At 29.9% G+C, this 13,651-nt stretch overlaps 1 protein-coding gene across 7 annotated transcripts in view; it reads left to right on the top strand.

Moving 5' to 3' along the window:
• The window catches only part of LOC124368871 (glucose-6-phosphate 1-dehydrogenase), a 68,067-nt gene that overhangs the window by 16,959 nt on the left and 37,457 nt on the right, over window positions 1–13,651 (top strand). For 5 of the 7 annotated variants that reach the window (XM_046826339.1, XM_046826340.1, XM_046826338.1 and 2 more), the window contains one exon: window positions 8,123–8,241. In XM_046826339.1, the coding sequence (XP_046682295.1) occupies window positions 8,123–8,241 (119 nt within the window). Of the gene's footprint in view, window positions 1–243; window positions 380–5,901; window positions 6,015–8,122; window positions 8,242–13,651 lie in introns of those variants that run through there. The other 2 variants (XM_046826343.1, XM_046826342.1) reach the window with 2 other exon arrangements.

Here is a 13,651-nt window from a genome sequence, read left to right as displayed (position 1 = left end):
ATAAAAGCCTAGCTAGATTACCAACACTACTATCTTTTGATAAGATAGTGGCAACAGACTTAATTAATTTTGCAAAAGGAGGAGTCTCATTGATGATTTGTGTAAAATTGTAAATCGGTGTGTGATCTCATTTACACTTCAGGTAGTAGTATAATTCAGCAGTCCGGTCGTGTTTCACAGTCTGAATGCTAATAGTGAAGTGAGTACACTCTCAGCCTTGAAGTAACTGTCAAGTCATTGGCGAAACCTGCTTGTTGCTGTCTCATTTCCATCGAAGGACAGCCGGACCGTATCGTTTATTTTTGTTAGTTCTGTTCAATTTTTACAAATAGTGAAAAATTTTGATTTCTGGCAGCAAATCTTTGAAGAGCTAATTTTTGTAAGTTGTGTAGCTAATTCTGTGTAGCTATTTTGTTATGATAGCAGTCTTGTGCAATTTAAAATTTTTTATGAATTTTGTCAAAACATATAAAAAAGATCGTATTGTATTAAAAAAAAAATTATAAACAGTAGTTTTTCTAATATACAATTTAGCACTGTGTAAGAATCACCTTACGCTTTAATGCAGCTCATTATTAATAAAATTTAGTTTACAGAATTTATCTAATGTTAGTTTATAGATTATATGTTTATTTTTACATTTACAAATTAATTTAATGCATTCTTCAACTGTATGTAAGTGTGTGTGTGTGTGTGTGTGTGTGTGTGTGTGTGTGTATATATATATATATATATAAAATGAAAAAGAAATGTGAAATTGTTTTGATTCGTAATAATTTTTACAGTCGTAAGCATATTTTAAAATTAGCCAATTGGAAATACATATATATATATATATATATATATATATATATATATATATATATATATTACTGTCAAGCAATACAAAACTGTGATTCAGTGTTAATATCATATTAATGTTGTCTAGCAAAACCATTTTAAAGGACTAATTAAAAAGTAATGTGTTTTAATTTTTATATAATTTGTATTAGTTTACCATAATTAATGAGCTTCAGAAGAGCAACCACTCAATAACTAAGTATTTTTGTTTGTAAACCATATCATTGCCAACAGTAAAATGTGCAATACGAGTCAACGTCTCTTCTATGAGTATTAAAAATATTGTTTGTATCAAAATGATAGTTAATGATTGCTTACTGTGATAAATATGTAAAAAAAGAAATATCATGGTCAGGAAACATAGTATACAATGCGTTTCAACCATAAAGTAAATTCTAAATTTTGTGTTAATATATATTGGCCTAATTTAACAATTGAGTTGGCTCAAAAATCTTTTTAAGTTTAGTTTATTTCTTAATTTTGTTTCAAATCTATTTTTAAATGTTACATCTTTCATATTTGTAACTGTTTATCTAAACTGCAGATAACACAGGTCAGTTTTAAAATGTGTGGCATTCATATTTTATTATAACATCTAATATCTGGTTTCATATTTTACAAGAACTAGTGTTCAAATTACTTTTGGAGATAGCCCTTTAAGTTTTTGTATATATGCACACAAGTAAGTTGATGTATTAGTGAAAGGGTTCTCAAGTGATTGAAATGAAATGAAAAATGTCTTTATTAAAAAGGCGTTGTGGGTAATATGATCTCTCTAATGTTTGGTGGTGCAATCAATTTTCAGTTGGGCTAGTTAAAAACTTTTTTAACATTATTTAGTCACAGCCTTTTAAGATGCATTTCATGAAGACAGAAGAACTTAAATAAGTTTTTATTATTCTAGAAGCAATTCTAAAAATGTTGTGTAATAATTGGGCCATGGAAAAACTGCTAAAGATAATGTTTTTTTTTTCAGAGTATATATAAAACTAACTGAGTTAAAAGTCACGCTTTATGTATAAAACATATCATTTTAAAAATTATATTTCATTAACAACATATAGTTCCTTTAATTTGTAATTCATATACATGCTATAAAAATATATATATTCTATCTTTAACCGGTTTTCCTCAGCCCCGGTTACGAAACTGTCTAAAATACTACCTAAAGTGCCTATAATTCCTGGAAGAGTAATAAAAAAGTTTAAAATATTTTTCTTGCTTTTAGGAAATGTATTTTAAATACCTTGGTCGAGAAAAGTATTCAACCCAATCGAAGCCTATTGTACCACCTCAATATTCTAACAAATTACTCCGTTGGTGTAACTAGGGGTGATGAAGAGAATAGAACCTCCAAACGCCCCAAAAATTAAAAGGATATTTGTATAACAATTTAACTTGTTTGAAATATAGTGTTTAAATGTTGAAATTTTAATTAAGTTTATCTAAGTCAGCAGATAATTACTTCAAATTTAGAGTATTCAGATTTATTCCATAACTCCCACCACTGTAGTACGTTCTTAGATCAGAATCAACACCTCCCCCCAAATACAAGTCCTAATACAACACTGAATCACACTATTCCTTATTTTAAAAACATTTGTTAGTAATTACATTTTTAAAATTACATCCTAATAAGTGAATATGTTTTAACTGATAAAACGTTTACACTGATTTTAAAAACGTTAGAAAATAAATCTAACTCTCTGTATGCTGGCTGTACGTCTGAATAACATGAATCCTCTCCATTGGCATCATATTGTTTGGCTTTGGCTGCATTATACAATAAGATAGGATACAGTACACGCTAGAATGTATTTTTATTAAGTATGATTTTGATGCATAAATAAGAAAGTTTTGCCATTTTTGTTAAAGAAAAATGATAACATTTTGAGTTGGAGATGAGTCTTTGTGTGTATAAACGCTAAAAATTATCATGACTGGTACAGAACGTTTTAAACAAAATTATAGTAAGTTAAATGATTTAAACAAAATACAAAACATAAACTCATAGTCAAAGACAACGTCAAAAATTCTTTATTTACAATTTCATTAAGAAATGTAATGGTGTCAAAATTACATAGTAGGGTAATTGTCGTAGCTGTACTAGGTTTTAAAATTAAAATCTAGTAATGTTTATAAACATTTGTATGCTACAATCGGTACAATCTCTAAAAGTATCACTTTGTAATGAAATAAGTTTATCGTTTGTCCATGGATGCCTAATACCATACTTCTTTAATGTATGCTTAACATTAACGATTAAATTTTTAATTTTAATATCATCATCTTTTACCTATTTACAAATTGTCATGTGCTTGAAAAGTTACTGAAATCGGCTTAGGAGAAAATATACTTTACTTTCCTTATGATTATTAATGACAAGTTGTCATTGTCTCACGGCTCAATTACATAGTCAGTGATGTGGTGTATGTATTGCTGGGGATAAGCTTGTATGGGTTCACTTTCAGTTATTCACAGATGTTAGTTTGAAGTGCGTTCCTTCAATACATAAAGGGAACCCCCATTATCTCTGCGTAGAAATGGTATGACGGATAATTGTACATTTGTATTCATGATATTCTCCATAATCAATTATTATTACTTCAGTTATTGTTGAGCATCTGAACAATACACCTCATTTTATTTCCTTTATGCAATCTGCACAATGGTATCTGATCGTTAGCGAACATTCAATTTGATCAGTGTTTGACATTGGAATTTGATCAGATCTACAATGTTGTATACATTATAAATGAAATAATGTCCAGTTTTAATAGAGGTCACTATCCATCTTAAATCAAATTATTTCCACCTTAACAATTAATTTTTACCTCAATTCGACAATTTCTAAATAATTTTCCAAAAAATTATTGATTTTCAGTAGACTATTTATGATTTGCCAACTTTCATTTTAAGCTGTAGTACTTAAAATTTTGCTAGATTCTACTTAGTAGCTTTCCTTTCTCTGTCAGTTCAATTGATTGGATTAATAAATGCTGCAAGAGAAACATAAAAGTTTAATGTATTATATTTTTACAATGATTGTTGATAAATTCATGAATTTTAATACAAAAGGGATGGTACACTGCATAGTTTCAGTTCTCGTTACAAAGTCAATTTCTAAATAAAAACATTTTAAGACAATCTTTCAAGTTGTATGTGTGACGTGGCAAGTGTTTTAAATTCAGTTTTTGCTGCATCAGTGTGTACCAAGCAATGAGCAAATAATTTCAATATCATAATTGAAATCTTGATATCTCAAAACATAATGAGGTAATACTTTAAAGGCCAAGGTTTTAAATACAATTATAACATTGAATTTGTGTGTAGACAGTATCCACATTAAAATTGTTATTGTTGAGGTAGAAGAAGTTGATATAATTTCAACATTTTACACACTTATTTATTTATTTTTTTAATTCAGTATAATACATTTTTGATTAAATTACATAAACAGAACAATCAAACTATTGAGGCAAATTAAATTCAGCATTTCTGATTCTGTAAATATTTCTCAACAATATTCTAGGATTTTTAAAATATTTAAATTATTACATTTTTGGAATGGCAGAATTTGGATTTCTAGATTACACATGTTCCAGCACCCAAAAATATGTCACGGACACAAACTGTATTTACCATTGGCATTTGTATTTACATATATTTATAAATATTACAACTATTTTAAAAGTGTACAGTTAGATCAGCTTAACAGAATGGTTTTCAGTTTAATTAGAAAGCAATACACTAATTAAGCTAAAAAATAAATACATACCCTATGTTCAGATATCCTTGTGTCTACTCTCATTTTGAATTAAATTTGAAGTAAATTAAGTTGTCAACGATTTATAAGTGAGGTCTTTTTTACTACCAATGTTTCTTTTACTTTAGACAGGTGCACGTTTTTCCGGGAGTGGTGTTTCTGTATGGTCTGACTTGCTTTTACAGTTCTTTTCATGTTTTTTTGTGTTTTTTCAGTTCTTTTCTGTGGTGGGGTTTAGTCTCAATGGTACAAGCTCTCAGGGGAATATGAGCTTTCAATTAGCCTTAGACTAAAAATTGTTTAGTCTAATTATATTTCTATGGTTTAAATTAACTTGGACTGTCTCGTATAGTGTATTGTACTACATATTTTCAGAAGTATAGGATTTATTTCTATTCAATTGTGAATTGATGTCATTATGATTGTTTCTCATATACACCAGTAGCTATGGGCAGTTGTAGACAATCAGTGGTAAAACTAAGGGGGGGGGGGGGGAAGGTAAGAGGGACAGAGCCGCCTCAAAAGCCATAAAAATGTTATAAAATATGTATAACAATCCAACTTCACCACTCAACATTCATGTATGTATGTCTGTCTGTACGTATAACAATCCAACTTCACCACTCAACATTCATGTATGTCTGTCTGTACGTATAACAATCCAACTTCAACACTCAACATTCATTTATGTCTGTCTATACGTATAATAATCCAACTTCAACACTCAACATTCATTTATGTCTATACGTATAATAATCCAACTTCAACACTCAACATTCATTTATGTCTGTCTATACGTATAATAATCCAACTTCAACATTCATTTATGTCTGTCTATACGTATAATAATCCAACTTCAACACTCAACATTCATTTATGTCTGTCTATATGTATAATAATCCAACTTCAACACTCAACATTCATTTATGTCTGTCTATACGTATAACAATCCAACTTCACCATTCAACATTCACTTATGTCTGTTTATACGTATAATAATCCAACTTCACCAATCAACATTCACGTATGTCTGTCTATAGGGACAGTAGGGAGTGCATCAAAAAGTGTAAGATAAATCAATTGGTTTACAATTAATTGTTAATTTCCCACATGTCCTGTCCTCAACCTCAGATTTCAGGTGAATTGTCTCCTAAACACTCGAATTGATACAGGATGTGAGTGCAATAATCAATCTAATTGACATAATCATGCATTTGTAGTGCTGATGTCAGTTTAGACAAGATCGCACAAGTAGAGTTGCTCTCGGTTATCTCGTAGTTGTTATTGAGTGAATTGGCTGAATAGATAATGTAACCTGCAGCATATAAGTAGTGATGGTTCAGTAGCCATAGTGACATTGATAATTCTCCACCGTACAAAATAGTATTAGCCGTAAATATGCAGCCAGGTTAGTCGAATTACTTTACATATAAATGCTATTTATACTATTGCATTATTTGAATTATTGCTGTTTCATGTACTCAAAATATTACGAGTACATTTTATTTGTGAAGGTTTTTACCTGTGATTGAAATGTCCAAACAGTTTTAGGTTATTGTATTAGTGCTGTCTTTATTATGTCTTCGATTTTATTTAAAGTAAATCACTCAACACCTGTTTGAAAGGGAACAGTCCTAATCTTTTGTACAAGATTGGTTGTAATGAGTGTGGGACCCCTGTATAGTCTCTGTGCTCTAAGAGAGACTGGTATTTAGAAAATTGCTCTAACCTTAGTCCTGGCAAAGTTTAGTTTTTAACAATCATTAACAATGTTTACTTATTATGTGCTTAAAATTTTGAAGATAAAAGCAAAACAGGTGATACACGTTCAAAGGTTTAGTCAATCAACATTTTATTGTTTTAATTGAAAGAATTAACATCAATTACTTTTTTATAATAAAATATTAAAAATCAGCTGATTGTTGTTCTGGTTTCTTAGTTTGTGAGCAAATATTTGCTCCAGGAACCAGTTATTTGCATAGTACTGTATTATATCATCGAGGCTGTGCCGTAACTTTAGTGTCCTAGCATGTACAGGGAAACACTGCATCATTCTACTTTCATCGTCGTAGCAGATATATTGTTCTACAAAAATGCAAAGTAATTTTTTTCATATTTGAAAACTGATAAAATTCTTTAAGATATATATATATATATATATATATATATATATATATATATATATATATATACTCTTACTTACTTACTCCTGTGGCCACTCGAAACCCAGATGGTTTTTGACCTCGCCAACAATGTCTCTCCAACTTCTTCTATCTTGAGCCACTTCCAGTGTAGCACCAATCGTTCTTAAATCCTTCTCCACCTGATCTCTCCATCGCATCTTAGGTCTGCCCAATGGCCTCACTCCCTCTGGTTCTCCTCACCACACCTTCTTTATCATTTTATCTTCTCCCCTACGGGCAACATGGCCCATCCATCTCATTCTTTTACTCCTGATCAGTGCAATCACATCGGGATCTTGGTATATTTCTCTTAGTTCTCTGTTCTTCCTGATCCGCCATATGTCTCCTTCTTGAACTGGTCCAAAAATTCTTCTTAGTATTTTGTTTTCAAAGGTTATTAACTTTTTTTGGGATTTCTTTGTGAGTGCCCATACTTCTGACCCGTACATCAAAACTGGTAAGATCATGGTTTTGTCAATTCTTAATTTAACTTTCCTCATTAATATTATATATATATATATATATATATCCTCATTAATATATATATATATATATATATATATATATTTACCTTAAATTTTCATAACAATAATTTTATTCACAGCCCTTTACAAGGTAGAAGTACGCTACACCATGTGTCATTTAACAAACTTTGCTGAGTTTGCATGCAAAATTTTCAAATCTAGAGCTCATTCCATACTACAGATGTCTTACAGACAGATGGATAGACGGACGGTAAATCATACAGAAAAGAAATTTTTTCATCCCTCCCCTCCCTCCATCAGACCTAAGAGGAATTGTGTCAGCCTACTGTGATAGGCTTTAATGACCTCCGGTTAAATTCCATGGTTAGACATGAGACTGAAAGTTGCCCCGTAAAAGCTCTGTATATGGCTAGCTGACACTGATTCAACATTTATCTACATGTCTGACTTTCAGTGAGAGCTAAAAAATATAATCTGAGAAAAAACTATCGTCTCTTTTTTTTTAAACCTTATGATACTCTTCCATTTTGACCTCTACTAAAACAAGCATGAACGTTGATCGATTGATATAAAGAAAAACCGGGTTGGTATGCTTAATGTGGTACAAACTGCCTCTCAGATTGTAGACTATCAACTACCAACTCTCTCCTGGAAATAGTCTACAATCGTAAATTGATATTCATATATCCAAATACCAACTTTTTAAAATGGAGCTATAATATTCTGTGTGTGTTCTTTTGTTATATTTGTGTTCATCTAAATGTTGCTCCAGGCATCGCTTGTGGTATTTTCATACAGATAGGTTAAGAAGGTATGCACATTACTGACCATTACTTTCTCTTTCACAGAAGGAACCGAGGAAACCTTGCAGATGATCCGTAAATCTTTACGATCACCCAACCTGGATAGTCAAGGTTCTCATTTTGACAAAGACTTGCCACATGTGTTCGTAACATTGGGTGCTTCGGTAAGTGATTTATTGTCCTTATTTTGTTACACTAGTAATTTCCAAGATTAATCATTTAATCAAACAGATTCTATTAACCCTTTGAGTGCCAGACATCCTTGGCTAAGTTGAGTCACCTTACAGCGCCAGAGAAGAAATGACAGTTTGTTGTGGTTATGTCAAATATTTATAAAAATGTTGACAGTTTTGTTTTTTGTATTGTAGTATTAGTATGCTCTGTAAAAAATAATTCTAAAACTTTGTTTTAAAATCTAATAGTTTATTATATATTTCCTGAAGAACATTTAATTTCCTCATAGTTTGAACGAAACTGAACAATTTTAAATAATTTTATAATAAATTTCTGATTTTTAATTTACTAACATTGACTAAGTAGAACACGTTAATTTCACAAATCAAAGAGTGCTATATTTTTTTTGTAGTTTTCAATCTTGAATAAATAAAAAGATGAAGAAACCGTTATACGCAACATATTATTAATAACAATGTTATATGCAATAAACTGTTATGTATAAATAAAAAAGAAAAATGACTTATCTGCAAGTTATTTCCTTCAAATAGGGTTAACTTGCTTACACTACAAGTGAAGATAATAATATACAAAGTTCACACAATTACAGTATGTAACTATGTTACCTATAACTAGAAACAAATTGTAATACATTAGCATTGTCAGAATAACAGTATGTAACTATTGCAGGATCTTCATTTCCCATACTTAATTTTGTACAGTTTAAACGTAACAGTGTTAAATAGATGTAAGAGCAAAATTTACTCAATGAAATAAAAACTACTTATAACTGAATATACAATAAAAAGCAAATTTGCATATCACTAAATATTAATTTTTCATTATAACTGACCACAAATACTGATTAACTGATTGCAAATCTTTAACTATGAAATAAAATTCTTTTCCCTAAATTTAATTACGTTTCATTAATAATGTTTTCAAAAGTACAAAGTACTTTCTAATAATTGTAATTTTTAATTAATTTATTTATGGATAGCTGCCTTTGTCCCCCATACGATATATATATATATATATATATATATATATATATATATATAAAAGTACAAAAATTAATTTTCAAAACAGTTTGATTGATCTCAACTTGTCTAAATTAGATGCGCACAATTAAGATGAGGCACGCAACTAAATTAGACATAACAATCAATATGTGAAAGAATAAAATAAGAATAGGATTTTGTGCAAGCTTCAAAACTTTTATGGGAATAGAACAATGACCTTGAGTTAGAGTCACTTTCTCAAATTTAGCTTTGTCACCTCTTAATGTTATAGTTTTGCAGGTCTGTATCCAACAGAAAATACTTTTTGTTGACACAATGGTTATATCTATTCAATATTAACTAATTTTTAACCATTGTTTTCTTCAAAACTCCGATTGATAATGAAAAAAATAATCTATACAAAATTCAAAGGATATAAAATGTATTAACCCGCATTGAAAAGTGTAATGAAGGACATGTATCAAGATAGAACAGACACCTTGTATAATCTGCAAAAATATTTTATAAATATCATATTGTTTAAAACAATTGTCGTAATACTATAAGCTCTGATGAGTTCCCTATTTTTAGATTCCATTACTAGTTATCTTCAGGTTACTCTCTCAAAGTTATTTTTTTACATGACATTGACAAATCAATATCTGGGAGTTATCCATTGCACAACAGTTTGACATGAGTGAGTTAAGTAATCAGCCAATCACTGATTACCAATCTGCTACCATTATAAACTGTGTTACAAAAATCTGCTTTTAGAATGATCAAATAATTAGGTTGTTTTAGTGTATTTAGATGCCAGTTTTTAGATATTAATACATTTAAAAATATACACATGCCAAATTGTTCAGGATCAATCCGTTCATTTGATAAAAACCAGTGTTATATCCATTTGCAATGTGTATCACATTGCAAATAATGTGTGTATTTTATGTGTGTGTACACATTTTGAAAAAATCAATTATTTTCATTTGGGTAGCTCCAGAAGAAATAATAACACTAAAAATCAAAGTTTTATTTGTTAGAGTACCGTAATGCCATTGTCTCTTCATTTATTATAAAAAAGATAGAATTTCTTTAGGTTTAAAAATTAAAAACATTAAATTTTTACGTTGTTTTATAACAAGTTGTTATTTTTTTGTATTACTGGAATGGATTAAATTTAACTATCAAATATTTGAAACTTTTTGATTAAAAGTGTTCTGTACAATTCTTACTGTATTCATTATTTTATAACGTATAAAAATCTGTTCAATTGAATCTATACACCTATTAACCATGCCTGTCATACCAGTAATAGTTATATGGAAATTTAACTTGTTTAATATCTTGCATCTGCAATACTTCGGCTTCTATGAACTCACTAACAATATGCACGTAGCAATATGGATGTTCTAAGAGCACGCTCACAAGTTATATAATTTATTTTTGAATCATTCGAAATTTGCAATGTCATTGGTTTAATTAGTCCTGATTTGTTTAAAAAAAAGTTGATCCTAACAATTTTAACCCCAGATTAACAACTTAATAAAAAAGTTGATGTTCTTCATACATATTTTTATTTATTGGTATATTTATGTTTTCCTCTCAAAATAAGTGTAATTATTTCATTTTATTGGACCACAAAGTGTCCTTTGTTTTCCTAGAAAGGTTCTAAAGTTGTTTTTATTGATTAATTGTAAGTTAAAAGAATATTCTTCTTGTAACATACATTATATCATTAACAAAACAAATTAAATCAACAAAGTGTGGCAACCCTAATGCCGCCATAATATGTTTTGTAGGTAAATAGTCAGAGTTTACATATACTGATACTGAGAAGAATTTAAATTAAATTTAAATTTTCATATAAATCCATGTTTGAAATAGTCACAAAACTGTGGTAGTAGAAAAAGATTGTACGTTACCTTGTAAAACAGTTCCAAATTTGTTTTTTATTTTATAATTATACAACTGGTTTAATCTCATGTTTGTTTGTGTGTGTTACAGACCTACCTAATGTGTGAAATTGTTTTATTTATATAGTTTTTGTGTGTTTTTCATTACATACTTTAAATTTCTTACCTTTTTAAATAGTTGACAACAAGTTAACTTGAAAGTTTTAGTAATAATAACTTAAAAAACAATTTTAGAGCTGTTTGCCATATAAAGTTGCCATATTTTCTATCTTACCTATTCAGTCTTTTTCTAAAAAGTTATATGTTTGAAGATGCAATGCTAACTTGAGTTGAACGGTAACATAAAGTTTTTTCACTATAATATTTTTCATACACGTTTTCCTATAAATGTTTTGTTATTTATTAATATCATAATGATAAATCAATATTACCTAATTGAAGCAACAAATAGAGTTTTAGATTAATGTTCGTAAAACGTGGGCTTAAACATACTGAAATGATTACTTGTCAAATGATGCTAATTTTGAAATTGAATTTGTATCTTCTGCTAGTATTATAACGGATTTCTTTCTTGCCCAAAAACACTATATTGGGTGGATTATTAAACTGCGCCACTCATCTGTCACTGAAATACACCTATTCTATTAAAGCCCTGTCTACTGTTTTCTCTTGCTAAATCAGTCCAATCTCGGTTTGTGGTTAACCTTTTGACCAGTAATGTATTGATAGCAGCTATTACAATTCAACGCAACAACTTGTCCTTGCGGTATCCGGCTATCCGGCGGTTGTGGTCGGTTTTGTCGGTGTGTCTGTCATAACACGGCAATCAGTGGTCTTTACGAAAATTAGTAATACTACTCCTCGCCATCTACAAATAGTGGCAATTTGTAAAATCCATTCCTTGTGAGGTGTTTTCTTTCACTGTCTTACCTCTTGTGTTTGCTTTCTGTTTTAGCATAAACTAAATATAAATAAAATGTTGAAAATCTATTTTAGAAAAACATTGAATACATATCTTATGAAGTTATAACTATTTTACAGTTTATGTATGCATTGAGAACAGCCTACTGTCTTGGACATTTGTTGTCCAGTTTTAAGTCATAGTAATTTAAAGATTTTTGCTGTATATAAATTTGCAAATTGAGTTCTTATAAAAATATGACTAATATATTTTCCAATTTAATAAGCTCAAACACTGCCGTAATATTTAACTGGATATGTATGTTATAATGTTTAATACAGTTTTATTTCTGTATTTACATGATGAATACAAATTGGTAAACAGGCTTTCTTATTTTCCAGTTCTAATGAACGTACAAATTATAAGAAAATGAAGTATTTTGAAAATTAAACAGGAGCATCGTTGCATTTGTGTCCCGCAACCGTTCTTGTATATATCACTGTAAAAGTTAACAACTTCGGGCATTATAAAAATAAATATGCTTGTCATTAAAGGTATAAATTGTATGTACTTTTATTTGTTCATCTGTAATAACGTGTAACTTAAATATTAAACACATTTGAAATCTGTGTAAGATCTCGTGTTCATATGATTGTTACATATGAACATTTAAGACAGTAGTAGACCTCACAAAACTCACTTGAGAAGCAGTTCATTCAGCAATGGTTATTCATTCATGCTTAATGCCCCTTAATTCATTCGAACACGCCCTTAATTCGGTGAGTACACAACTATTCGCGGAGACAGTGAAGGTTGATGACATCATAGCATCGCCACCAGTGTTGTAGTGACCAGTCCTAGTTGTCCTTGGCGATTCTCAACGATTGCCCCTGCTCCGGCCCAGACCCGGCCTGGACATTGAACTCGATAGGTCTACTTTCTCTTTCCTCTTATTGCTGCTACTCTTACCTTGCTCGCCAGTAACGGATCTGAGTGAGGCTGAATAAGCTCTCCTCTTTAGGTCCTGATTCCACTGCATGAAATCGGAAATCCGTCAAATGTATTATTTTCAGAACACTGCTAATTTATTTATTTTATACAATTTTATAATATACCTCAACCTAATATTCCTATCCAAATTGTACCTTTGACCAGGAGGCCCTAACTGTGATCTCAGTAATGACCTCCAAAATGACCTCCATTTAATCAGTACTAAACCATCATAATTCAATGGAAATGCTATACAATTAAACAGAACTGTTATTTGAGTAAACACTCTGTTTACCATTTCACAAGCACAGTAATTCATCAATCCCTACTACAAGGAAACTAAGTTATGTGTCACCAGCAAACGTTTGATGTTGTTGAGTTATAATAGCCAGTTATTAAATATGGCTCATATCTTTAATCCAATCTTTGTTTTTTGTTTTTTTTAAGAATTATGCAGAATATCATTGGAAATATTTTGTTTTATTAATTACTTCAATCTAAATAATAAATAAAAATGGTTACACTAAACAAAGTACTCATGAAATTAACTATTTGATAAACGGGTAAAAATAGGTTAATCTACTCTGAGTGTAGG

The sequence above is a fragment of the Homalodisca vitripennis genome, chromosome X, assembly GCF_021130785.1.
Source record: "Homalodisca vitripennis isolate AUS2020 chromosome X, UT_GWSS_2.1, whole genome shotgun sequence".
NCBI lineage: Eukaryota > Metazoa > Arthropoda > Insecta > Hemiptera > Cicadellidae > Homalodisca > Homalodisca vitripennis.
The sequence above is the reverse complement of the archived record's forward strand: the minus strand, read 5'-3'. Positions and strand labels throughout refer to the sequence as shown.